At 45.2% G+C, this 27665-nt stretch overlaps 1 protein-coding gene across 5 annotated transcripts in view; it reads left to right on the top strand.

Annotated features, from left to right (window-relative positions):
* The window catches only part of LOC112265793 (kinesin-like protein KIF3A), a 32808-nt gene extending 6946 nt beyond the window's left edge, over positions 1 to 25862 (top strand). For 2 of the 5 annotated variants that reach the window (XM_042326045.1, XM_042326043.1), the window contains exons 8-19: positions 5109 to 5283; positions 5946 to 6035; positions 12765 to 12842; positions 14666 to 14674; positions 17047 to 17206; positions 17447 to 17627; positions 19258 to 19368; positions 21487 to 21612; positions 21784 to 21837; positions 21986 to 22054; positions 22562 to 22683; positions 24428 to 25862. In XM_042326045.1, the coding sequence (XP_042181979.1) occupies positions 5109 to 5283; positions 5946 to 6035; positions 12765 to 12842; positions 14666 to 14674; positions 17047 to 17206; positions 17447 to 17627; positions 19258 to 19368; positions 21487 to 21612; positions 21784 to 21837; positions 21986 to 22054; positions 22562 to 22683; positions 24428 to 24476 (1224 nt within the window). In that variant the 3' untranslated portion in view covers positions 24477 to 25862. The remainder of the gene's footprint in view (positions 1 to 5108; positions 5284 to 5945; positions 6036 to 12764; positions 12843 to 14665; positions 14675 to 17046; positions 17207 to 17446; positions 17628 to 19257; positions 19369 to 21486; positions 21613 to 21783; positions 21838 to 21985; positions 22055 to 22561; positions 22684 to 24427) is intronic. The other 3 variants (XM_042326044.1, XM_042326046.1, XM_042326047.1) reach the window with 3 other exon arrangements.
* The last annotated feature ends 1803 nt before the right edge of the window (positions 25863 to 27665 follow it).

Raw genomic sequence — 27665 nt, 5'->3', positions numbered from 1 at the left:
TTGCTCCCAGGCAGACTAAATAACTTTTTTGCCCGCTTTGAGGACAATACAGTGCCACTGACACGGCCTGCAACGAAAACTCTCCTTCACTGCAGCCGAAATGAGTAAAACATTTAAACGTGTTAACCCTCACAAGGCTGCAGGCCCAGACGGCATCCCCAGCCGCGCCCTCAGAGCATGCGCAGACCAGCTGGCCGGTGTGTTCACGGACATATTCAATCAATCCCTATACCAGTCTGCTGTTCCCACATGCTTCAAGAGGGCCACCATTGTTCCTGTTCCCAAGAAAGCTAAGGTAACTGAGCTAAACGACTACCGCCCCGTAGCACTCACTTCCGTCATCATGAAGTGCTTTGAGAGACTAGTCAAGGACCATATCACCTCCACCCTACCTGACACCCTAGACCCACTCCAATTTGCTTACCGCTCAAATAGGTCCACAGACGATGCAATCTCAACCACACTGCACACTGCCCTAACCCATCTGGACAAGAGGAATACCTATGTGAGAATGCTGTTCATCGACTACAGCTCGGCATTCAACACCATAGTACCCTCCAAGCTCGTCATCAAGCTCGAGACCCTGGGTCTCGACCCCGCCCTGTGCAACTGGGTACTGGACTTCCTGACGAGCCGCCCCCAGGTGGTGAGGGTAGGCAACAACATCTCCACCCCGCTGATCCTCAACACTGGGGCCCCACAAGGGTGCGTTCTGAGCCCTCTCCTGTACTCCCTGTTCACCCACGACTGCGTGGCCACGCACGCCTCCAACTCAATCATCAAGTTTGCGGACGACACAACAGTGGTAGGCTTGATTACCAACAACGACGAGACGGCCTACAGGGAGGAGGTGAGGGCCCTCGGAGTATGGTGTCAGGAAAATAACCTCACACTCAACGTCAACAAAACTAAGGAGATGATTGTGGACTTCAGGAAACAGCAGAGGGAACACCCCCCTATCCACATCGATGGAACAGTAGTGGAGAGGGTAGTAAGTTTTAAGTTCCTCGGCATACACATCACAGACAAACTGAATTGGTCCACCCACACAGACAGCATCGTGAAGAAGGCGCAGCAGCGCCTCTTCAACCTCAGGAGGCTGAAGAAATTCGGCTTGTCACCAAAAGCACTCACAAACTTCTACAGATGCACAATCGAGAGCATCCTGGCGGGCTGTATCACCGCCTGGTACGGCAACTGCTCCGCCCACAACCGTAAGGCTCTCCAGAGGGTAGTGAGGTCTGCACAACGCATCACCGGATCAAACTACCTGCCCTCCAGGACACCTACACCACCCGATGTTACAGGAAGGCCATAAAGATCATCAAGGACAACAACCACCCGAGCCACTGCCTGTTCACCCCGCTATCATCCAGAAGGCGAGGTCAGTACAGGTGCATCAAAGCTGGGACAGAGAGACTGAAAAACAGCTTCTATCTCAAGGCCATCAGACTGTTAAACAGCCACCACTAACATTGAGTGGCTGCTACCAACACACTGACTCAACTCCAGCCACTTTAATAATGGGAATTGATGGGAAATGATGTAAAATAAATCACTAGCCACTTTAAACAATGCTACCTAATATAATGTTTACATACCCTACATTATTCATCTCATATGTATACGTATATACCTTACTCTATATCATCTACTGCATCCTTATGTAATACATGTATCACTAGCCACTTTAACTATGCCACTTTGTTTACATACTCATCTCATATGTATATACTGTACTCGATACCATCTACTGTATCTTGCCTATGCTGCTCTGTACCATCACTCATTCATATATCTTTATGTACATATTCTTTATCCCCTTACACTGTGTATAAGACAGTAGTTTTTTGTTGTTGGAATTGTTAGTTAGATTACTCGTTGGTTATTACTGCATTGTCAGAACTAGAAGCACAAGCATTTCGCTACACTCGCATTAACATCTGCTAACCATGTGTATGTGACAAATCAAATTTGATTTGATTTGACTTCTGTGAAATCAAACTGTACACATAGGAAGCAACACTGATTGATAATACATTTCACATGCTGTTGTGCAAATGGAATAGACAACAGGTGGAAATTATAGGCAATTAGCAAGACACCCCCAATAAAGGAGTGGTTCTGCAGGTGGTGACCACAGACCACTTCTCAGTTCCTATGCTTCCTGGCTGATGTTTTGGTCACTTTTGAATGCTGGCGGTGCTTTCACTCTAGTGGCAGCATGAGACGGAGTCTACAACCCACACAAGTGGCTCAGGTAGTGCAGCTCATCCAGGATGGAACATCAATGCAAGCTGTGGCAAGAAGGTTTGCTGTGTCTGTCAGTGTAGTGTCCAGAGCATGGAGGCGCTACGAGGAGACAGGCCAGTACATCAGGAGACGTGGAGGAGGCCATAGGAGGGCAACAACCCAACAGCAGGACCGCTACCTCCGCCTTTGTGCAAGGAGGAGCAGGAGGAGCACTGCCAGAGCCCTGCAAAATGACCTCTAGCAGGCCACAAATGTGCATGTGTCTGCTCAAACGGTCAGAAACCGACTCCATGAGGGTGGTATGAGGGCCCGACGTCCACAGGGGGGGGTTGTGCTTACAGCCCAACACCGTGCAGGACGTTTGGCATTTGCCAGAGAACACCAAGATTGGCAAATTCGCCACTGGCGCCCTGTGGTCTTCACAGATGAAAGCAGGTTCACACTGTGCACATGTGACAGACGTGACAGAGTCTGGAGACGCCGTGGAGAACGTTCTGCCGCCTGCAACATCCTCCAGCATGACCGGTTTGGCGGTGGGTCAGTCATGGTGTGGGGTGGCATTTCTTTGGGGGGCCGCACAGCCCTCCATGTGCTCGCCAGAGGTAGCCTGACTGCCATTAGGTACCGAGATGAGATCCTCAGACCCCTTGTGAGACCATATGCTGGTGCAGTTGGCCCTGGGTTCCTCCTGATGCAAGACAATGCTAGACCTCATGTGGCTGGAGTGTGTCAGCAGTTCCTGCAAGAGGAAGGCATTGATGCTATGGACTGGCCTGCCCGTTCCCCAGACCTGAATCCAATTGAGCACATCTGGGACATCATGTCTCGCTCCATCCACCAACGCACGTTGCACCACAGACTGTCCAGGAGTTGGCGAGTGCTTTAGTCCAGGTCTGGGAGGAGATTCCTCAGGAGACCATCCGCCACCTCATCAGGAGCATGCCCAGGCGTTGTAGGGAGGTCATACAGGCACGTGGAAACCACACACACTACTGAGCCTCATTTTTACTTGTTTTAAGGACATTACATCAAAGTTGGATCAGCCCGTAGTGTAGTTTTCCACTTTAATTTTGAGTGTGACTCCAAATCCAGACCTCCATGGGTTGATAAATTTGATTTCCATTGATAATTTTTGTGTGATTTTGTTGTCAGCACATTCAACTATGTAAAGAGTGGAGTGGTAGAGGTAGATATGTATAGGGGTAAGGGGACAGGGAGGTAGATATGTATAGGGGTAAGGGGACAGGGATACAGAATTATGGAGGTAGATATGTATAGGGGTAAGGGGACAGGGAGGTAGATATGTATAGGGGTAAGGGGACAGGGAGGTAGAGGGGACAGGGAGGTAGATATGTATAGGGGTAAGGGGACAGGGAGGTAGATATGTATAGGGGTAAGGGGATAGGGGTAAGGGGACAGGGAGATATGTAGGGAGGTAGATATGTATAGGGGTAAGGGGACAGGGAGGTAGATATGTATAGGGGTAAGGGGACAGGGAGGTAGATATGTATAGGGGTAAGGGGACAGGGATACAGGATTGATGGAGGTAGATATGTATAGGGGTAAGGGAACTAGGCAACAGGATATAAGTGTGAGTGATGAGAGGATGGAGTGAGTGTGTGTAGGTCCCTGTGTGAGTGTGTAGGGCCCTTTGTGTGTGTGTAGGGCTCCGTGTGTTTGTTTGTGTGTGAGTGTGGGGGGGCCCTGTGAGTGTGTCTGTAGGGCTCTGTGAGTGTGCGTGTAGGGCCCTGTGAGTGTGTGTGTGTGTAGGTCCCTGTGAGGGCCCTGTGAGTGTGTGTGTGTAGGGCCCTGTGAGTGTGTGTGTCTGTGAGTTTGCGTGTACGATCCTGTGAGTGTGTGTGTGTGTGTAGGGCCCTGTGAGTGTGTGTGAGTGTGCGTGTACGACCCTGTGAGTGGCCCCCTGTGAGTGTGTGTGTATGGGCCCTGTGAGTGTGTGTGTATGGCCCTGTGGGCCCCTGTGAGTGTGCGTGTAGGGCCCTGTGCGTGTACGACCCTGTGAGTGTGCGTGTAGGGCCCTGTGAGTGTGTGTTTAGGGCCCTGTGAGTGTGTGTGTAGGGCCCTGTGAGTGTGTGTGTAGGGCCCTGTGAGTGTGCGTGTATGGCCCTGTGCGTGTACGACCCTGTGAGTGTGCGTGTAGGGCCCTGTGAGTGTGCGTGTAGGACCCTGTGCGTGTGTACGGCTCTGTGAGTGTGTGTGTACGACCCTGTGAGTGTGTGTGTACGACCCTGTGAGTGTGTGTGTGTAGGGCCCTGTGAGTGTGCGTGTACAACCCTGTGAGTGTGTGTGTACGACCCTGTGAGTGTGTGTGTACGGCCCTGTGAGTGTGTGTGTGTAGGGCCCTGTGAGTGTGTGTGTAGGGCCCTGTGAGTGTGTGTGTAGGGCCCTGTGAGTGTGTGTGTAGGGCCCTGTGAGTGTGCGTGTACGACCCTGTGAGTGTGTGTGTGTAGGGCCCTGTGAGTGTGTGTGTAGGGCCCTGTGAGTGTGCGTGTACGACCCTGTGAGTGTGTGTGTATGTGTGTAGGGCCCTGTGAGTGTGTGTGTGTGTGTACGACCCTGTGAGTGTGTTTAGAGACAGGGCAGTAATAAAAGGTCAATAAAGATACAAGCTTAACTCAGTCTGTGTATCTATTTTGTTAGCTATTTATCAGTCTTATTGCCTGGAGATAGATTAAACAGCAACTTACATCCACCTGGAATCAAATTAGAACACTATTATAAATAAATATACATATGACATTTATTTTGATTAAGTCTACCAAGTTCCTTGCTGTTCTCTCATAGAAAGGTTTTGCTCTGTCGTGATATGTATTGTCATAAACCTTCTCCACGGTCAGTGTGCGAACATCGGCCCAGCGGACTACAACTACGACGAGACCATCAGCACGCTGCGTTACGCCAACCGGGCCAAGAACATCAAGAACAAAGCCCGGATCAATGAAGACCCCAAGGATGCCCTTCTACGGCAGTTCCAGAAGGAGATCGAAGAGCTCAGGAAGAAACTCCAAGAAGGTCAGTTAGTGGTCCTCTTTATTGATGCTGTCTTCATTTGGGACAGGAGTTGTAATATGACAAACACACTTCTGTGTTCAAGTTAGGATTGGGTCCAAAGACTTTAAGGGCCAATTTCCTGTTTCCTAGTCTTCGACTGAAAGGCATGCTTAATGGAGAAACATTCTAGTAAGCCTGCACTAAGGGTTTAAGGAGAGTTAGCCTGCACTAAGGGCTTAAGGAGAGTTAGCCTGCACTAAGGGTTTAAGGAGAGTTAGCCTGCACTAAGGGTTTAAGGAGAGTTAGCCTGCAGGAGAGTTAGCCTGCACTAAGGGTTTAAGGAAGGGTTTTAAGGAGAGTTAGCCTGCACTAAGGGTTTAAGGAGAGTTAGCCTGCACTAAGGGCTTATGGAGAGTTAGCCTGCACTAAGGGTTTAGAGTTAGCCTGAGGGTTTAGTTAGCCTGCACTAAGGGTTTAAGGAGAGTTAGCCTGCACTATGGGTTTAAGGAGAGTTGGCCTGCACTAAGGGTTTAAGGAGAGTTAGCCTGCACTAAGGGCTTAAGGAGAGTTGGCCTGCACTAAGGGTTTAAGGAGAGTTAGCCTGCACTATGGGTTTAAGGAGAGTTAGCCTGCACTATGGGCTTAAGGAGAGTTTAGAACTGAATTCTGTTCTGCTGTTCCAGGGGAAGAGATCTCCGGGTCGGAGGGCAGTGGATCAGAAGAGATGGATGAAGGAGATGACGAGGGAAGAGAGGGACGAAGGAAGCGGAGAGGTAAGGGGCCCCGTTCTCCCTCTCTCCCAACAGGAGTGTCCTAATAGTACTTTGGCTCCTTATGAAGTTCACTAGGCTACTTTGAAGGGTACTAGTTCTCTGTGAAGGGCCCTTGGCTTTTGAACTGTACTGGGCTTTGGTTAGAAGGAGTCCACTATATAGGGAACAGGATGCTATTTGGGATGCTGCAGAGGACTGTTCCCCAGTCCCCATGTTGCTTTTTAAAAACGGAATATATGAATAAAATATGTTTCAGAGAAGTTGGGGTTTGTTTATGGAAACTTGCTTCCAGCTCTACAGCAGAAAGATGCAATCTGAGGGGGGAAGCTGATGCATGAATGCTTCTACATATGCTTATCTTAACCATTTGTGGTTGATGCTATCATCAAAGGGTTAACCCTCCCACATGTAAAACATATTGGCCCTAAAAGTTGTCAGCGAGATGTTTGTCATGATTATTTAATGTGGGCTTATTTCCTGATGACTACAATGAGTCAGCGTCCCCTTTTCTAAATAATCGCACTAAAAGTACCTAGAAGACGTGTAGAGAGAGAGAGAGAGAGAGAGAGAGAGTAAACCATGGCATCTGCCCTTTATGTTTGACAAAAGGTGGAAAATATGAATCTGTGAAACTGTTCACACTTACAGTGCCTTCAATGGATTTACACCCTTTTATTTATTCCACATTTTGTTACAGCCTGAATTCAAAATGGATTAAATATGTTTTTCTCTCACCCATCTATATACAATACCCCATAATGACAGTGAAAACATGTCTTTTGAAATGTTTGCACATTTATTGAAAATGAAATACAGAACTATCTCATTTACATAAGTATTCACACCCCTCAGTCAATATTTTGAAGATGCACCTTTGGCTGTGATTACAGCAGTGAGTCTTTCTGGGTAAGTCTCTAAGAGTGATTACAGCTGTGAGTCTTTCTGGGTAAGTCTCTAAGAGTGATTACAGCTGTGAGTCTTTCTGGGTAAGTCTCTAAGAGTGATTACAGCTGTGAGTCTTTCTGGGTAAGTCTCTAAGAGTGATTACTGGGAGTCTTTCTGGGTAAGTCTCTAAGAGTGATTACAGCTGGGAGTCTTTCTGGGTAAGTCTTTGATTACAGCTGGGAGTCTTTCTGGGTAAGTCTCTAAGAGTGATTACAGCTGTGAGTCTTTCTGGGTAAGTCTCTAAGAGTGATTACAGCTGTGAGTCTTTCTGGGTAAGTCTCTAAGAGTGATGACAGCTGGGAGTCTTTCTGGGTAAGTCTGTAAGAGCTTTGCACACCTGGATTATACAATATTTGCCCGTTATTCTTTTCAAAATTCTTCAAGCTCTGTCAAATATGAAGTCGATCGTTGCTAGACAACCATTTTCAAGTCTTGCCATGGATTTTCAAGCTGATTATAAGAAGAAAAAAATGAAACTTGGCCATCCAGGAACATTCACTGACTAAACAGCTCCAGTGTAGATTTGGCCTTGTGTTTTAGGTTCTTGTCCTGCTGAAAGGTGACTTCATCTCCCAGTGTCTGGTGGAAAGCAGACTGAACCAGGTTTTCTTCTAGGATTTTGCCTGTGTTTAGCTCCATTCCATTTCCAGTCTCCGGTCCTTAAGGGTTACAAGCATAACAATTACCTACAGTATAACATGATGCAGCCACCACTATGCTTGAACATATGGAGAGTGGTACTCACTAATACTCCTTCCGTGGCCTCCAACTGCTCTTAAACGCTCGTAAAACCAAATGCATGCTTTTCAACCGTTCGCTGCCTGCACCCGCACGCCTGACCAGCATCACCACCCTGGATGGTTCCGACCTTGAATATGTGGACATCTATAAGTACCTAGGTGTCTGGCTAGACTGTAAACTCTCCTTCCAGACTCATATGAAACATCTACAATCTAAAATCAAATCTAGAGTCGGCTTTCTATTCCGCAACAAAGCCTCCTTCACTCACGCCGCCAAACTTACCCTAGTAAAACTGACTATCCTACCGATCCTCGACTTCGGCGATGTCTACTACAAAATAGCTTCCAATACTCTACTCAGCAAATTGGATGCAGTCTATCACAGTGCCATCCGTTTTGTTACTAAAGCACCTTATACCACCCACCACTGCGACCTGTATGCTCTAGTCGTCTGGCCCTCGCTACATATTCGTCGCCAGACCCAGGTCATCTACAAGTCCATGCTAGGTAAAAGCTCTGCCTTATCTCAGTTCACTGGTCACGATGGCAACACCCACCCGTACCACGCGCTCCAGCAGGTGTATCTCACTGATCATCCCTAAAGCCAACACCTCATTTGGCCGCCTTTCCTTCCAGTTCTCTGCTGCCTGTGACTGGAACGAATTGCAAAAATCGCTGAAGTTGGAGACTTTTATTTCACTCACCAACTTTAAACATCTGCTATCTGAGCAGCTAACCGATCGCTGCAGCTGTACATAGTCTATCGGTAAATAGCCCACCCAATTTACCTACCTCATCCCCATACTGTTTATATTTATTTACTTTTCTGCTCTTTTGCACACCAATATCTCTACCTGTACATGACCATCTGATCATTTATCACTCCAGTGTTAATCTGCTAAATTGTAATTATTTGCCTACCACCTCATGCCTTTTGCACACAATGTATATAGACTCTTTTTTTTCTACTGTGTTATTGACTTGTTAATTGTTTACTCCATGTCTAACTCTGTGTTGTCTGTTCACACTGCTATGCTTTATCTTGGCCAGGTCGCAGTTGCAAATGAGAACTTGTTCTCAACTAGCCTACCTGGTTAAATAAAGGTGAAATAAAATAAAAAATAATGTGTTGTATTGGATTTGCCCCCAAACATAACACTTTATATTCAGGACAAAAAGATAATTGCTTTGCCACATTTTTTGCAGTGTTACTTTATGCAAAGTGTAATGAATAACTTCACCATGCTCAAAGGGATATTCAATGTCTGCTTTTTACTTTTTTACCCATCTACCAATAGGTGCCCTTCTTTGCGAGTCATTGGAAAACCTCTCTGGTCTTTGTGGTTGAATTTGTGTTTGAAATTCACTGCTTGACTGAGGGACCTTACAATTATCTGTATGTGTGGGGTGCAGAGATGAGGTAGTCATTCAAAAATCATGTTAAACACTATACAGAGAGAGTCCATACAACTGATTATGTGACTTGTTAACCACACGTTTACTCCTGAACTTATTTAGGCTTGTCATAACAAAGGGGTTGAATACTTATTGACTCTACATTTCAGATTTTCATTTTTAAATTAAATTGTTAAACTTTCTGAGAAACATAATTCCACTTGGACATTATGGGGTATTGTGTGTAGGCCAGTGACAACAAATATCAATTTAGTCCATTTAAAAATTCAGACTGTAACAACAACAAAATGTGGAAAAAGTCAAGGGGTGTGAATACTGTATGAAGGCGCTGTACACGTCCGAATGATCGTTCAGTCATCATTCTCAAAGTATTACTGTATTTATTGGGACCTCCTGATACTCTTTCTATCGTGGTATAGCTAGTGCCTTGACAGTTGTTCTTGGTCATGTGACCTGATCAGTAAACTGTCTGGATGTAGCCTTTGTGCTCTTAGTTTTAAATTAGATGCTATGGTCCTGCACTGTACATTATTTAGTGTATTAGGGCTGGGTGATATGGCCTAAAAATATATTTATTTTATTTATTTACTTATGGACGATTCACAATATACACAGAGGACACCTGCTCTTTTAATGAAATAGACTGACCAGGTGAATCCAGGTGAAAGATATGGTCCCTTATTGATGCCATTTGTTAAATCCACTTCAATCAGGTTCAATCAGATTTTCAAGCATTGAGACAATTGAGACATGGATTGTGTACGTGAGCCATTGAGGGTGAATGGACAAGACAAAATATTTAAGTGCCTTTGAACAAGGTATGGTAATAGGTGCCAGGCGCACCGGTTTGTGTCAAGATGTGCAACGTTGCTGGGTTTTTCACGCTCAACAGTTTCCCGTGTGGATAAATATTGGTTTACCACCCAAAGGACATCCAGCCAACTTAATACAACTGTGGGAAGCATTGGCATCAACATGGGCCAGCATCTCTGTGGAACGCTTTCAACACCTTGTAGAGTCCATGCCATGACAAATTGAGGCTCTTCTGAGGGGGACGCTCTGAATTTTTAATGTTTAGTACACTGTATATCTAGATTTGTTTGAATGTTTTCTCAAAATTAACTTTGTTGTACAATTTAAGTCAAATAGACCGCATTTCAAACAGTCTGCAATAATCTGATGAATTCACGATTTATAAGCCTTCCAGAACCATCAGACCCACTAATAATTTCATTATTTTATCAAAATAGTTGAATCTGCAATAGTCACTGATCTATCTATGAAAATGCCCCTTTGGTTACAAATCTGCCTGCAATTTGTATGTTAACTTCCCTGTTGGTGTTTTTTTTAACATCGATTCTTGTTATTCAGGCGTGTGGAACTAAAATATACATTCAAATGAAAGTAATATCGCCCAGCCCTAGTGTGTGTGCATCCACTCTCCCAGCCCTAGTGTGTGTGCATCCACTCTCCCAGCCCTAGTGTGTGTGCATCCACTCTCCCAGCCCTAGTGTGTGTGCATCCACTCTCCCAGCCCTAGTGTGTGTGCATCCACTCTCCCAGCCCTAGTGTGTGTGCATCCACTCTCCCAGCCCTAGTGTGTGTGCATCCACTCTCCCAGCCCTAGTGTGTGTGCATCCACTCTCCCAGCCCTAGTGTGTGTGCATCCACTCTCCCAGCCCTAGTGTGTGTGCATCCACTCTCCCAGCCCTAGTGTGTGTGCATCCACTCTCCCAGCCCTAGTGTGTGTGCATCCACTCTCCCAGCCCTAGTGTGTGTGCATCCACTCTCCCAGCCCTAGTGTGTGTGCATCCACTCTCCCAGCCCTAGTGTGTGTGCATCCACTCTCCCAGCCCTAGTGTGTGTGCATCCACTCTCCCAGCCCTAGTGTGTGTGCATCCACTCTCCCAGCCCTAGTGTGTGTGCATCCACTCTCCCAGCCCTAGTGTGTGCATCCACTCTCCCAGCCCTAGTGTGTGTGCATCCACTCTCCCAGCCCTAGTGTGTGTGCATCCACTCTCCCAGCCCTAGTGTGTGCATCCACTCTCCCAGCCCTAGTGTGTGTGCATCCACTCTCCCAGCCCTAGTGTGTGTGCATCCACTCTCCCAGCCCTAGTGTGTGTGCATCCACTCTCCCAGCCCTAGTGTGTGTGCATCCACTCTCCCAGCCCTAGTGTGTGTGCATCCACTCTCCCAGCCCTAGTGTGTGTGCATCCACTCTCCCAGCCCTAGTGTGTGCATCCACAGCCCTAGTGTGTGTGCATCCACTCTCCCAGCCCTAGTGTGTGTGCATCCACTCTCCCAGCCCACTAGTGTGTGTGCATCCACTCTCCCAGCCCTAGTGTGTGTGCATCCACTCTCCCAGCCCTAGTGTGTGTGCATCCACTCTCCCAGCCCTAGTGTGTGCATCCACTCTCCATCCACTCTCCCAGCCCTAGCCCACTAGTGTGTGTGTGCATCCACTCTCCCAGCCCTAGTGTGTGTGCATCCACTCTCCCAGCCCTAGTGTGTGTGCATCCACTCTCCCAGCCCTAGTGTGTGTGCATCCACTCTCCCAGCCCTAGCCCACTAGCCCTGTGTGTGCATCCACTCTCCCAGCCCTAGTGTGTGTGCATCACTCTCCCAGCCCTAGTGTGTGCATCCACTCTCCCAGCCCTAGTGTGTGTGCATCCACTCTCCCAGCCCTAGTGTGTGTGCATCCACTCTCCCAGCCCTAGTGTATGTGCATCCACTCTCCCAGCCCTGTATGTGTGCATCCACTCTCCCAGCCCTAGTGTGTGTGCATCCACTCTCCCAGCCCTGCCCTAGTGTGTGTGCATCCACTCTCCCAGCCCTAGTGTGTGTGCATCCACTCTCCATGCCCTAGTGTATGTGCATCCACTCTCCATGCCCACTAGCCCTGTGTGTGTGCATCCACTCTCCATGCCCTAGTGTGTGTGCATCCACTCTCCATGCCCTAGTGTATGTGCATCCACTCTCCCAGCCCTAGTGTATGTGCATCCACTCTCCAGCCCTAGTGTGTGTGCATCCACTCTCCCAGCCCTAGTGTGTGTGCATCCACTCTCCCAGCCCTAGTGTGTGTGCATCCACTCTCCCAGCCCTAGTGTATGTGCATCCACTCTCCCAGCCCTAGTGTATGTGCATCCACTCTCCCAGCCCTAGTGTGTGTGCATCCACTCTCCATGCCTTGCTAAATGTCGCTGGCTGTATAAAGCATTTAGGATTGGCCTCTAGGCTGATTGGCTCCAGGCTGTATAAAGCATTTAGGATTGGCCTCTAGGCTGATTGGCTCCAGGTTATATAAAGCCTTTAGGATTGGCCTCTAGGCTGATTGGCTCCAGGTTGTATAAAGCGTTTAGGATTGGCCTCTAGGCTGATTGGCTCCAGGTTATATAAAGCCTTTAGGATTGGCCTCTAGGCTGATTGGCTCCAGGTTATATAAAGCCTTTAGGTTTGGCCTCTAGGCTGATTGGCTACAGGTTTGTTGCTCTTTTTACAGGATCCCATCCCCTGATCTTCCTCTCTTTCTCCTCTCTCTCTCCCCATCCTTCCATCGCCCCCCCCTCTCTCCATCTCTCTCTGTGTTTGACGTGTCCCTGTTGAGTGTCTACTCTACTCTGTGTTGCAGGCAGTGGCAGCAGCATCAGTAGCTCAGACTCCTCTATAGAGGCACAGACCACTGAGGAGAAACCCAAGGCTCAGACTAGTGAGTGAGAGCAGCTTGCTGTCTGCACTACCAACCCTACCACCAACTGCTAGTTAATATGTTCCAGGGACTGTATTCACAAAGCATCTCCGAGTTGAGAGTGCTGATCTAGGATCTGTTTTGGCTTTTAGGCCTATATCATAATGCTTTTATGGACAAGGGGACCTGCTCCTAGATCAACACCTACTCTGAGGAGCCTGTATACATCAGGAACAGGCTAACTAACTACCCCTTCTTAATGTTAAACTCCCCTGCCTGCCCGTCCTAATGTTAACCTCCCCTGCCTGCATGCCTCCCCCTGCCAGTCCTATAGATAGAAGGTACCCAGCCTGTCCTATAGATAGAAGGTACCCAGCCAGTCCTATAGATAGAAGGTACCCAGCCTGCCCTGCCTGTCCTATAGATAGAAGGTACCCAGCCTGCCAGTCCTATAGATAGAAGGTACCCAGCCTGCCAGTCCTATAGATAGAAGGTACCCAGCCTGCCAGTCCTATAGATAGAAGGTACCCAGCCTGCCCTGCCAGTCCTATAGATAGAAGGCACCCAGCCAGTCCTATAGATAGAAGGTACCCAGCCTGCCCTGACAGTCCTATAGATAGAAGGTACCCAGCCTGCCCTGACAGTCCTATAGATAGAAGGTACCCAGCCTGCCCTGACAGTCCTATAGATAGAAGGTACCCAGCCTGCCCTGACAGTCCTATAGACAGAAGGTACCCAGCCAGTCCTATAGATAGAAGGTACCCAGTCTCCCTGCCAGTCCTATAGATAGAAGGTACCCAGCCGGCCCTGCCAGTCCTATAAACAGAAGGTACCCAGCCTGCCCTGCCAGTCCTATAGATAGAAGGTACCCAGCCTGCCCTGCCAGTCCTATAGATAGAAGGTACCCAGCCTGCCCTGCCAGTCCTATAGATAGAAGGTACCCAGCCTGCCCTGCCAGTCCTATAGATAGAAGGTACCCAGCCTGCCCTGCCAGCCCTATAGATAGAAGGTACCCTGCCCTGCCAGTCCTATAGATAGAAGGTACCCAGCCAGTCCTATAGATAGAAGGTACCCAGCCTGTCCTGCCCTGCCAGCCCTATAAATAGAAGGTACCCAGCCTTCCCTGCCAGTCCTATAGATAGAAGGTACCCAGCCTTCCCTGCCAGTCCTATAGATAGAAGGTACCCAGCCTGCCCTGCCAGGTCTATAGATAGAAGGTACCCAGCCTGCCCTGCCAGTCCTATAGGTAGAAGGTACCCAGCCCAAACGCCTCTACAAACAGCAATACAAACTGCTTTCTACAACCTTCATTGTATTGCTGGCTGTAAGTCATATTGTACATGGAAGATGGTTTCACAGAAGTCGGTTGGTGCTAGACTGACTGGGGGGGATAGAGTTGAACCTAAGAAGGATGATGTCTCCGCTGACACTACTGCTACCAGTCTATCTAACCACTATATCAACACTACTGTTACATGTCAATCTATCTAACCACTATATAAACACTACTGCTACATGTCTATCTATCTAACCACTATCAACACTACTGTTAAATGTCAATCTATCTAACCACTATATCAACACTACTACTGGGTTTCTGTGTCCCAATTTGTCTGCCTCTCCCTCTGTCTGTCTGCCTCTCTCCCTCTGTCTGTCTGCCTCGCTCCCTCTGTCGGTTTATCTCTCCCTTTATCTCGTTCTGTCTCTCTGTTTGGGTGTGTCTGTGCCTCCTCTCTGTAGAATCTATAAGACTGTTCCAGCTCACTGTGTAATCTCTTCTTTCTCCTGCTGGTGCAAAATGCTTCCTGTTTGACTCTGACTCGCTATTCTCCTCTTAATACAAGAAGACAGAGGTTGGTGCCAAAACATCCTCTATAGATAAATAACTCCCAACTGACCACAATCAATGGCTGTGTTCCAAACTGTACCCTATTCTCCACATTTTTGGCCCGGGTCAAAAGTAGTGCACAAAATAGTTAAGGAGCCGTTTGGGATACAGCCAATGTCTCTGGTCTGGTCTTGGATCTGTATGTGCCCAGACAACTTCTTTACTCTGGTTGTCAGACAGATCTGGGACCAGGTTATATTTGCAATGTCTTTCAGTGAACTATAGAAGGTTTTTAATTGATCAAACTAATGTAATTGAACCAGCTTTTAAAGCGAAAAATAAATAAATAAATCGTCAACGGAATGAAATCTATGGTTGAGTCGGTCAGTCAATATGAATGAAGGTTCTCTCTACTGTACTGCCACTCTGTCTGTCAAGGTCTTTCCCACCACGTACGTCTTCATGTCTCTGAGAGAGAGACGTGCTTGACGTATGAATATCTGAAGAGGAGATAACTGCCCTGAGCTTAAGTTAGAAGGCCTGAGGCCTGCACTTTGTCTAGCAACCGGTTCTCAGATGGCACCCTGTTCCCTTTATGGTGCACTACTTTTGACCAGGGTTCATAGGGTAGTGCACTACTTTTGACCAGGGTTCATAGGGTAGTGCACTACTTTTGACCAGGGTTCATAGGGTAGTGCACTACTTTTGACCAGGGTTCATAGGGTAGTGCACTACTTTTGACCAGGGTTCATAGGGTAGTGCACTACTTTTGACCAGGGTTCATAGGGTAGTGCACTACTTTTGACCAGGGTTCATAGGGTAGTGCACTACTTTTGACCAGGGTTCATAGGGTAGTGCACTACTTTTGACCAGGGTTCATAGGGTAGTGCACTACTTTTGACCAGGGTTCATAGGGTAGTGCACTACTTTTGACCAGGGTTCATAGGGTAGTGCACTACTTTTGACCAGGGTTCATAGGGTAGTGCACTACTTTTGACCAGGGTTCATAGGGCTCTGTGCAAATGTAGTGCACTATAAAGGGCACAGGGTGTCAGTTGGGACATACACAGAGGTTCTTTTAAAATCGCCCTTCAACTTCCTGCTCTTAATCTGATTGAATATCTTCTCCAGAAAGTACTGACTGCTGTCTCATCAAGGAGCTAATTCATGTCGATAGTGTTTTTACTGCTTTGTAGAAGAGCAGCTACTATCTAACATGTTGAGAGTGTATTAAATCTAATATTTGACTAATTGGCCGTTGTAATATGATGTGTTGTCTTAGCCTGGTCCCAGGTCTGTTTGTGCACAGTGTGACAACGACCATAGGAGTTGGCAAGATAAGCACAAACAGATCTGGAATCAGACTAGTGCTGTCGAAGCAAACCTATGAATCAGACTGGGTTGGGTGTAGGGTGATGTTGGCCCTGAGATGCAGATCTTAGATCAGCATTCTGTACCTAGGGGAACTTCCACCCTTAGTGGGTGGATTGAGGTGGTGGGAACTAAACAATGACACGGCATTAAGAAACATCCATGCATAGATGTTATCATCTACGTGTACCTACATGCACTCTCAATTACCTCCACTAACCGGCACATTTACTCGTGTTCCGGTTTCCCGCTGAAAAAAAATGTAACTGCATTGTTGGTTAGGGGCTCATAAGTATTCAGCTGTATGGTCTACATGTATATATCACTGTATGGTCTACACCTGTTGTATTCAGCATTTCACTGTAAGGTCTACACCTGTTGTATTCAGCATTTCACTGTAAGGTCTACTACACCTGTTGTATTCAGCATTTCACTGTAAGGTCTACACCTGTTGTATTCAGCATTTCACTGTATGGTCTACACCTGTTGTATTCAGCATGTCACTGTAAGGTCTACACCTGTTGTATTCAGCATTTCACTGTAAGGTCTACACCTGTTGTATTCAGCATTTCACTGTATGGTCTACACCTGTTGTATTCAGCATTTCACTGTATGGTCTACACCTGTTGTATTCAGCATTTCACTGTATGGTCTACACCTGTTGTATTCAGCATTTCACTGTATGGTCTACACCTGTTGTATTCAGCATTTCACTGTATGGTCTACACCTGTTGTATTCAGCATTTCACTGTATGGTCTACACCTGTTGTATTCAGCATTTCACTGTAAGGTCTACACCTGTTGTATTCAGCATTTCACTGTATGGTCTACACCTGTTGTATTCAGCATTTCACTGTATGGTCTACACCTGTTGTATTCAGCATTTCACTGTATGGTCAACACCTGTTGTATTTGACGCATGTGACTAATAACATTTGATTTGATTTGATGGCTGTGGACTTGGGGTTCTATAAGTCAAATAAATGATGATCACTATTATTATTATTATTATTATTATTATTAAAGGGAAGAAGAAGAAGGTTTCTCCTGACAAGATGGTAGAGATGCAGGCGAAGATCGAGGAGGAGAGGAAGGAGCTAGAAGCCACACTGGACATGGAGGAGGAGGAGAGGAACAAGGTCAGGGCAGAACTGGAGAAGAGAGAGAAGGATCTCCTCAAAGCGCAGTGAGTCTGGGGTTACAAACATTCCCTAAATTCCCAAGTTTTCCAGAAATCACGGTTGAAGAATAATCTACTACTTTGAAATATTATCTAACGTTAGCCCCACCCCTAGATACTTTTGGATGCCCTCTTGTCGATCAGAGACCTCTAGAAGGGTATAAGGAATATGTCAGAAACTCCATCTAGCCTACTAAAGCTATTTTCAGATCTACTGAGCCCTGACCTCTAACCACCTTCCCCCAGGCAGGAGCATCACCTGCTGCTGGAGAAGCTGTCAGCCCTGGAGAAGAAGGTGATCGTAGGAGGAGTGGACCTCCTGGCCAAGGCTGAGGAGCAGGAGAAACTACTGCAGGAGTCTAACAATGAGTTAGAGGAGAGACGCAGGAGGGCTGAGCAGCTCCGCAGAGAGCTAGAGGAGAAGGAGGTATACCATCTTACACACTGTATCACAGTGGCCTTCAGAAAGTATTCAGACCCTTTTACGTTTTCCACGTTTAGTTGTTACAGCCTGAATTTGAAATAGATCAAATTTAGATTGTTGTGTCACTGGCCTACATACAATACGGGGCGGCAGGGTAGCCTAGTGGTTAGAGCGTTGGACTAGTAACCAGAAGGTTGCAAGTTCAAACCCCTGTGCTGACAAGGTACAAATCTGTCATTCTGCCCCTGAACAGGCAGTTAACCCCTAGGCCGTCATTGAAAATAAGAATTTGTTCTTAACTGACTTGCCTAGTTAAATAAAGGTAAAATAAATACCCCATAATGTCAAAGTGGAATTATGTTATTTAAAAACAAATTCAGGCTGTAACACAAGAACATTTGGAGAAAGACAAAGGGGTGTGAATACTTCCTGAAGGCACTACATCATACCATCAACTCAACTGGAGGAGAAGCAGTTCTATCACAGAATATGATATAATCTACAGTACATGGTAGAGGGTAGCCAGGGTCGTTGTTCAGACAACTGAAGAGTTGTAAATACATATATGGCTTAGTGGTTAACTCCCCTTGCTCATCTGACATGTCTCATTTCTGCATCAAAATACTCACCATTACACTTCCTCTGACTGTTTGAGCGGGGTTGATTCTCAGTGATAAGTGACGCTGATGAGGGGTGATATTTTGGTGACATGTCATATGCCCAGCATATTGGGAAACGAAATGAGTCATAACGTATAAACAACTGTCCCATGTCCAACTGGCACCCTATTCCCTACATAGTGCACTACTTTTGACTAGAGCCCTATGTCGGGGGAGGGACAAAAAATTGAGACTACAGATTATTTTATGGGACAATATATTTATGTTGTTGTGGAGAAAGATGAGTAAATGTATTTATTGGTTCTTGTAATTTAACTTTTTCATTTTATTTTATTTTTTAAAATATATTTTTAAGGATGTCATTCATTAAAAAAAAATATTATTATTATTTTTTAAGGTAGTCATTACATTTTGGGTGGGGTGGGGTTGCCAGAATTTCTGGTGAAAAAAATGGAGTCCATGCTGAAAAAGTTTGAAAACCACTGCCTTTAAAGTCTACTAAGTCACACCAGTCAGCACCTTGCTAGTTCAGATAAGGTGCCTGCTTTGCTTTCCCTGAAAATGGCAATGGCATCTGTTGATGAGCAGAGGAATTGAACATAATAAAAGCTACAAACTGACTCTGGTCAGAAGCAGTGAACTACATAGGGAATGGAGTATCTTTTAAAAATGTACATAGTTCTGTCCTTGAGCTGTTCATGTCTAATGATGTTCTGTATTATGTCATTCTGTGTTATGTTTCATGTTCTGTGTTGGACCCCATGAAGAGTAGCTGCTGCTTATGCAACAGCTAATGGGGATCCTAGTAAAATACCAAAATACTCCCATCTTGTTTCCATCAGGGGGAAAAGCCTTCAGGCGTTTCTGCATGTCCTGTTGTCTTCTATGTTCAAGGGAGACTTTACACATTTTTAACGTCAGATTCAGTATCTCCAGCACCATACTAGTATCTACACATTAAATAAATTAAATGAAATCCAAAACTCCCTGTCTTGTTTGTGGTGTCCATGCAGGCGGAGCGTCTGGACATGGAAGAGAAGTACTCCAGTCTGCAGGAGGAGGCTCAGGGGAAGACCAAGAAGCTGAAGAAAGTCTGGACCATGCTGATGGCTGCCAAGTCAGAGGTAAGAATGTCCAAGTCCCACAGGACTCTGGTGAAAACTAGTGCACTATATAGTGAATAGGATGCATCCCAAGTGGGTTCAAACACAGGACTGGGGCCTTGTTGTGTTGTGGATGACCTGTAGCAGGAGCAGAACATTAACACACAGCATTGGTTCATTACTTCATTAACACACAGCATTGATTCATTACTTCATTAACACAGAGCATTGATTCATTACTTCATTAACACAGAGCATTGATTCATTACTTCATTAACACACAGCATTGATTCATTACTTCATTAACACAGAGCATTGATTCATTACTTCATTAACACAGAGCATTGATTCATTATTTCATTAACACACAGCATTGGTTCATTACTTCATTAACACACAGCATTGATTCATTACTTCATTAACACAGAGCATTGATTCATTACTTCATTAACACAGAGCATTGATTCATTACTTCATTAACACACAGCATTGGTTCATTACTTCATTAACACACAGCATTGATTCATTACTTCATTAACACAGAGCATTGATTCATTACTTCATTAACACACAGCATTGGTTCATTACTTCATTAACACACAGCATTGATTCATTACTTCATTAACACAGAGCATTGGTTCATTACTTCATTAACACAGAGCATTGATTCATTACTTCATTAACACACAGCATTGATTCATTACTTCATTAACACAGAGCATTGATTCATTACTTCATTAACACAGAGCATTGATTCATTACTTCATTAACACACAGCTTTGATTCATTACTTCATTAACACAGAGCATTGATTCATTACTTCATTAACACAGAGCATTGATTCATTACTTCATTAACACAGAGCATTGATTCATTACTTCATTAACACAGAGCATTGATTCATTACTTCATTAACACAGAGCATTGATTCATTACTTCATTAACACATACACTGACTGTACACAACATTAAGGACACCTTCTTTATATTGAGTTGCACCCCCCTTTGCCCTCTGAACAGCCTTAATTCATCGGGGCATGGACTCTACAAGGTGTCAAACTGTTGGCCCATATTGACTCCAATGCTTCCCACATATTTGTTAAGTTGGCTGGATGTCCTTTTGGTGGTGGACCATTCTTGACACACACAGGAAACTGTTGAGCGTGACAAACCCAGCACTGTTACAGTTCTTGACACAAACCGGTGCGTTTTGCACCTACTACCATACCCTGTTCAAAGGCACCTCAATCTTTTGTCTTGCCCATTCACCCTCTGAATGACACACAGACACAATCCATGTCTCCAGGCTTAACAAACCTTCTTTAACCTGACTCCTCCCCTTCATCTACACTGATTGAAGTGGATTTAACAGGTGACCTCAATAAGGGATCATCGCTTTCACCTGGATTCACCTGGTCAGTCTGTCATGGAAAGAGCAGGTGTTCCTAATGTTTTGTATACTCAGTGTATAACACATCATTAATACATTCTCAATAATTATTTAGAATACAGACTTCAAAGGTATGCTAAACATCCTTCACCAAAAGGACATTTTCTGTGGCTCTAATTTCAGAAAGATCCAAAAGCTCATGAATATCTTTGTGGCCATTTCGTATGGAATTGTCCATAAACAGTCACGTCAACACGTGGCATTGGTTCATTTCTTCGTCAACACGTGGCATTGGTTCATTTCTTCGTCAACACGTGGCATTGGCTCATTTCTTCGTCAACACGTGGCATTGGTTCATTTCTTCGTCAACACGTGGCATTGGCTCATTTCTTCGTCAACACGTGGCATTGGCTCATTTCTTCGTCAACACGTGGCATTGGCTCATTTCTTCGTCAACACGTGGCATTGGCTCATTTCTTCGACAACACGTGGCATTGGCTCATTTCTTCGTCAACACGTGGCATCGGCTCATTTCTTCGTCAACACGTGGCATTGATTCATTTCTTCGTCAACACATGGCATTGGCTCATTTCTTCGTCAACACGTGGCATTGGCTCATTTCTTCGTCAACACGTGGCATTGGCTCATTTCTTCGTCAACACGTGGCATTGGCTCATTTCTTCGTCAACACACGGCATTGGTTCAGTGGTAGTCTTGTGGTTGTTGAGAGGTTGTTGTTGTGTTGTCAGATGGCCGACCTGCAGCAGGAGCATCACCGGGAGATCGAGGGCCTGCTGGAGAATATCCGCCACCTCAGCAGAGAGCTACGACTGCAGATGCTCATCATAGACAGCTTCATCCCACAGGAATACCAGGTGTGTGTGACAACTACCTGTCTGTCTACATGTCGTAGACCTGTGTGGGTGTGTGTGTGCGACATGTCGTAGACGTGTGGATATGTGTGTCCGTCCATTTATGTTTGTGTGAGAGTGTATTTAGTTAGCACTGATGCTAATATGGTTCCTGCTTCTTCCTGTCTGGTGCAGGAGATGATTGAGAACTATGTACAGTGGAATGAGGACATTGGGGAATGGCAGCTGGTGAGTTCTGCATACAGCCACAGTGAAATATTTAACCTGAGAATAGTCAGGCTAAGGGGAGGGAGTTTCTCCATTAACATAGACAGTACAGAGCCACGTTGGTGTGATTGCCTCATGCTTATGACATTGTTTACTTGTTGGTCCTCAGAAGTGTGTAGCCTACACTGGTAACAACATGAGAAAACAGACCCCCGTGCCGGACAAGAAAGAAAAAGATGTAAGTTCTTAGTTCACACTGACATAAGAAGACAGGCAAGCATAGTGCATCTGGATAATATTATTTGACCCTCTCTTCATGTTCCTCCTCCACCCTCTCTCTATCCCCCTCTCCTTCCTCTGTCCCTCTCCTTCCTCTCTCCCTCCTCTGTCCCTCTCCTTCCTCTCCCCCTCTCCTTCCTCTGTCCCTCTCCTTCCTCTGTCCCTCTCCTTCCTCTCCCCCTCTCCTTCCTCTCCCCCTCTCCTTCCTCTGTCCCTCTCCTTCCCCTGTCCCTCTCCTTCCTCTCTCCCTCTCCTTCCTCTGTCCCTCTCCTTCCTCTGTCCCTCTCCTTCCTCTGTCCCTCTCCTTCCTCTGTCCCTCTCCTTCCTCTCTCCCTCTCCTTCCTCTCTCCCTCTCCTTCCTCTCTCCCTCTCCTTCCTCTGTCCCTCTCCTTCCTCTGTCCCTCTCCTTCCTCTCTCCCTCTCCTTCCTCTCTCCCTCTCCTTCCTCTCTCCCTCTTCCCCACCAGCCGTTTGAGGTGGACCTGTCTCATGTGTACTTGGCCTACACAGAGGAGAGTATGAGACAGTCACTGATGAAGCTGGAGAGGCCCAGGACCTCCAAGAGTAGTAGGCCCAAGACTGGACGAAGGTAAACCAGCTCCACCGCCTGTCTCCCAGCTGCTGCCGGTACATCGTTATCCACCATGAACAATAGTGGTAGTACCAACCAGGATAACAGTACTAATATACCAACCAGGATAACAGTACTAATATACCAACCAGGATAACAGTACTAATATACCAACCAGGGTAACAGTACTAATATACCAACCAGGATAACAGTACTAATATACCAACCAGGATAACAGTACTAATATACCAACCAGGATAATATTACTAATATACCAACCAGAATAATATACCAACCAGGATAACAGTACTAATATACCAACCAGAATTATAGTATTAATATACCAACCAGGATAACAGTACTAATATACCAACCAGGATAACAGTACTAATATACCAACCAGAATTATAGTATTAATATACCAACCAGGATAACAGTACTAATATACCAACCAGAATTGTAGTACTAACATACCAACCAGAATTATAGTACTAATATACCAACCAGGATAACAGTACTAATATACCAACCAGGATAACAGTACTAATATACCAACCAGGGTAACAATACTAATATACCAACCAGGATAACAGTACTAATATACCAACCAGGATAACAGTACTAATATACCAACCAGGATAATATTACTAATATACCAACCAGAATAATATACCAACCAGGATAACAGTACTAATATACCAACCAGAATTATAGTATTAATATACCAACCAGGATAACAGTACTAATATACCAACCAGGATAACAGTACTAATATACCAACCAGAATTATAGTATTAATATACCAACCAGGATAACAGTACTAATATACCAACCAGAATTGTAGTACTAACATACCAACCAGAATTATAGTACTAATATACCAACCAGGATAACAGTACTAATATACCAACCAGGATAACAGTACTAATATACCAACCAGAATAATATACCAACCAGGATCACAGTAATAAGGGAGTAAAACTCCCTAGAAAGGCCAAAACCTAGGAAGAAACCTAGAGAGGAACCAGCCTATGTGGAGTGGCCAGTCCTCTTCTGGCTGTGCCGGGTGGAGATGTTCAAATGTTCATAAATGACCAGCATGGTCAAATAATAATAATCACAGGCAGAACAGTTGGAACTGGAGCAGCAGCATGGCCAGGTGGACTGGGGACAGCAAGGAGTCATCATGTCAGGTAGTCCTGAGGCATGGTCCTAGGGCTCAGATCCTCCGAGAGAGAGAAAGAAAGAGAGAATTAGAGAGAGCATACTTAAATTCACACAGGACACCGGATAGGACAGGAGAAGTACTCCAGATATAACAAACTGACCCTAGTCCCCCGACACAAACTACTGCAGCATAAATACTGGAGGCTGAGACAGGAGGGGTCAGGAGACACTGTGGCACCATCCGAGGACACCCCCGGACAGGGCCAATCAGGAAGGATATAACCCCACCCACTTTGCCAAAGCACAGCCCCCACACCACTAGAGGGATATCTTCAACCACCAACTTACCAGCCTGAGACAAGGCTGAGTATAGCCCACAAAGTTCTCCGCCACGGAACAACCCAAGGGGGGGGCGCCAACCCAGACAGGAAGATCACATCAGTGACTCAACCCACTCAAGTGACACTCAAGTGACGAAATCATCTCTTTGCGTCTCAAATGGCACCCTATTCCCTATGGGCCTAGGTCAAAAGTAGTGCACTATATAGGGAAAGGGTGCCATTTGTGATGCAACCCTCCTCTTATCTCCTGACAGGAAAAGATCAGTGAAGCCCGAGGCTGTGATGGAATCCCTGCTGCAGTGAGAGAGCCAATCAGGGCTGGAGCCCCATGTACTGCAATGAATCTACACTACTTTACCTTAGAATGAACAACAGCAGTCAGTCAATGAATCTACACTACTTTACCTTAGAATGAACAACAGCAGTCAGTCAATGAATCTACACTACTTTACCTTAGAATGAACAACAGCAGTCAGTCAATAGTCGAACATGAAGATCTTTATTGTCGTTATTTAAACAGATGTTCTTAATACACTGTTTAGCCAAGTAAGGTTTTAAATGTGAAGTGAGGAGAGAAAACAGTTGGTCGGTCAGGGAGGGAGGGAGCAGGCAGCAGAAACTACTGTAGGATTTTATCAGCATCCCAAATGGCGCACCCTATTCCCTATTTAGTGCACTACTTTTGACCAGAGCCCTATGGGATACCCTATGAGCCCTGGTCAAAAGTAGTGCACTAAATAGGGAATAGGGTGTCATTTGGACCTGCCCCTTAGACTGCTCAAGTGTGTCCTGTAATGCTCTGGTCAAAAGTAGTGCACTAAATAGGGAATAGGGTCCCATTTGGGACGTAGAAAATTAGTCTATGATGAGCACAAGCCATGGTTTTTGAATAGGTCTTCAAAGACAAAAGCGACAACAACAAACACTGTTTTGAGATGACGATGTCACCACTCCTACTGGCAGGATGTAATGGATACATCTGATGGCCTTTCACAAAAAAACTATTCCATAAATGATTCATATGTGCACCACAGGTCATAATGCCCTTATTTCAAGCATCATACTTATGGGAGTCTAAAGTGTGCTTTTAAGCTTAGTTTCCTTCTTTGTCTGAAGGGTAGGACATGCATGCCATGCCACTTCCATAGACGAGTGCGCAACAATGGGACAAACTACACTATATTTAGTCTCCAAATGTTTAGTGAAAACGAATACATTTGCACAATGAGCGCTTATCTCTAAAATGCATCCTTACAGTTGTTGGTTAGCGAGGGTATTTTCACCATATTAGCATGGACGTGACATCAGTCGAAACACCTCAAAATAAAACGTGATATTAATAACGAGATACTACAAGCTGAAACCAGCCTCTTACGATTCCCCACGTTGCAGCTTTCTGTCATTGTTGTTCGCTATCTGAACGCCACACGGACTTCTGTCTTGTCGAGACGCACATCATTTCCTGATGTCAGCTAACCCGTCTATATAGTAATGCCATTCGTCCATTAAACACTAACTAAGGCATTTTTTTGGCACGCTTTGATTTCTTCCTTTTCAGCTCATCGTTCATGGTGTATTGTAGTGGAAGCAAAGTGTCTTCATTTTGGAATTGACTGTATTTCAAATGTTTACATTACTGAGCCCCCCTCCCCCCCTGTATTTAGTTAATTTATTAAATTATTGCACATGTCTAATCTCACTCTCTTTCTTTGTCTCTTTAGTTTTGATTTGTCTGGTTGCCGTGTGATTTGTCTGGTTGCCGTGTGATTTGTCTGGTTGCCGTGTGATTTGTCTGGTTGCCGTGTGATTTGTCTGGTTGCCGTGTGTAGCATGTTTTAAGATTGGAATCAGGCTAGGTTTCTTCCTCTAGGTTTCTCCCTCTAGGTTTCTTCCTGCCTTCTTGGGAGTTTTTTTTTCTAGCCACTGTGCTTCTGCATTGCTTGCTCTCTGGGGATTTAGGCTACGTATCTCTAAAGCACTTTGTGAGAACTGCTGATGTAAAAAGGGCTTTATAAAATAAATGTGAATGATTGATTGACGCTTTAACGACATGGTCACTGCCAAGAATTTTCCTTGTTCCACGATTTGCCTGGTTGTCCACACACATGAAATAGTTTAATGTTAAAGATTGTGATTCCACATTATGAAATGTAGTTTGAGGCTAGAGTCAGGAATGGGTCAAGTCTAGAAAATCTATGGTGCAGTAGTATCAACACACTTAATAAACCACATTTACAACAATACAATTTTGCCACTTTTACAAGTTAATTTATTCATAAATAGTACAAAAATAACTGTCATAATACATTTAAATATTTCAATAAATAACAATATGAGGTACTGGACTATGCAGAGTTGACAGAGTTTCCATCAGTCCTCTCAGGAAAGCTCTAGGGTTGTTTGTGATGAGCGGCAGGGAGGGGGACGAGAGTAGATGACCTTGGCACAGTTGACAAGGTTTGTCAGGAGATCGTGGAGCTGTTCCTCATCACCGTTCTCCTTCACATTGCAGTTGGTTGGATGAAACTTGGGAGAGAACAGAGAACATTCCACTGAGAACCATAGACTGCCTAAGGAACCCAGATCACTACCTTAGAACCCTAACATGCTGTACTTCAACAAGGCTCAGGGTGTTTGTCTACAACATGCATGGTGCTCAATACATCTTGTGTAAAGAAGCAAGATTTTTTGAGGATTAATCAAATAGTATTGCATTATGGGGTCATTTTCCTGGACTAGGATGAAGCCAGTTTAATGGACTCAGATTAAGATCATTTCCAATGAAAGTTATTTTTATTCCAGGCCTAGACTTCATCCATGTCTGAAACACCTCCCTGTATGTTTTGAGTTACTTTTTCTACACTGATAATTGTTATGGCTAAAAGTCAGAGTAGTAGTTACTGTTTGATTGACAAGAGCAGGGCTCTGTTCAAGTGTGTGCAACATTACAAGATATAAATACATTGTGTTGAACAGACATAATCTCTACTCATTTTGGATATTTCACTGAATACACCTAAGCTAGCCCGGGTACCAGTCTGTTTGTACCATCATGCCACTCCTTTGGCATGACAAGAATTTGCAGCCCAGGCTAGAGTAGACCCCACAACCAAGTTTAGATTTGTCTGAATGATTCCTTACCTTATTGTACTGCTTCAGCACTCTACTGATTGTAGATATGTTGTTTAATGGAATCCTGTGCCTCGTATGGCTTATGGCAGACAGAATAGTCTCAGCTATGCAGAAATCTTTAGGCTGTAATTTTGAGAAAGTCATGATTATTGATGAATCTGCTGCTGTAATGGCTACAATAGCCTGTAGAAATGTATTTAATACATTGTCACCTTTCTGGTCAGCACTAATAAGTGTCTGATTGCATCAACAAGTGTTGACATGGGTAAGTTAACAGTAGTTATCACTGATGGACATGAGGGTCCTGTTATCCAGACACAAATGAAGGCTAGTCTTGGGACTAAGGAGCACTTTCAATGG

Source organism: Oncorhynchus tshawytscha, linkage group LG08 (assembly GCF_018296145.1).
Source record: "Oncorhynchus tshawytscha isolate Ot180627B linkage group LG08, Otsh_v2.0, whole genome shotgun sequence".
Classification (NCBI taxonomy): Eukaryota; Metazoa; Chordata; class Actinopteri; order Salmoniformes; family Salmonidae; genus Oncorhynchus; species Oncorhynchus tshawytscha.
The sequence above is the reverse complement of the archived record's forward strand: the minus strand, read 5'-3'. Positions and strand labels throughout refer to the sequence as shown.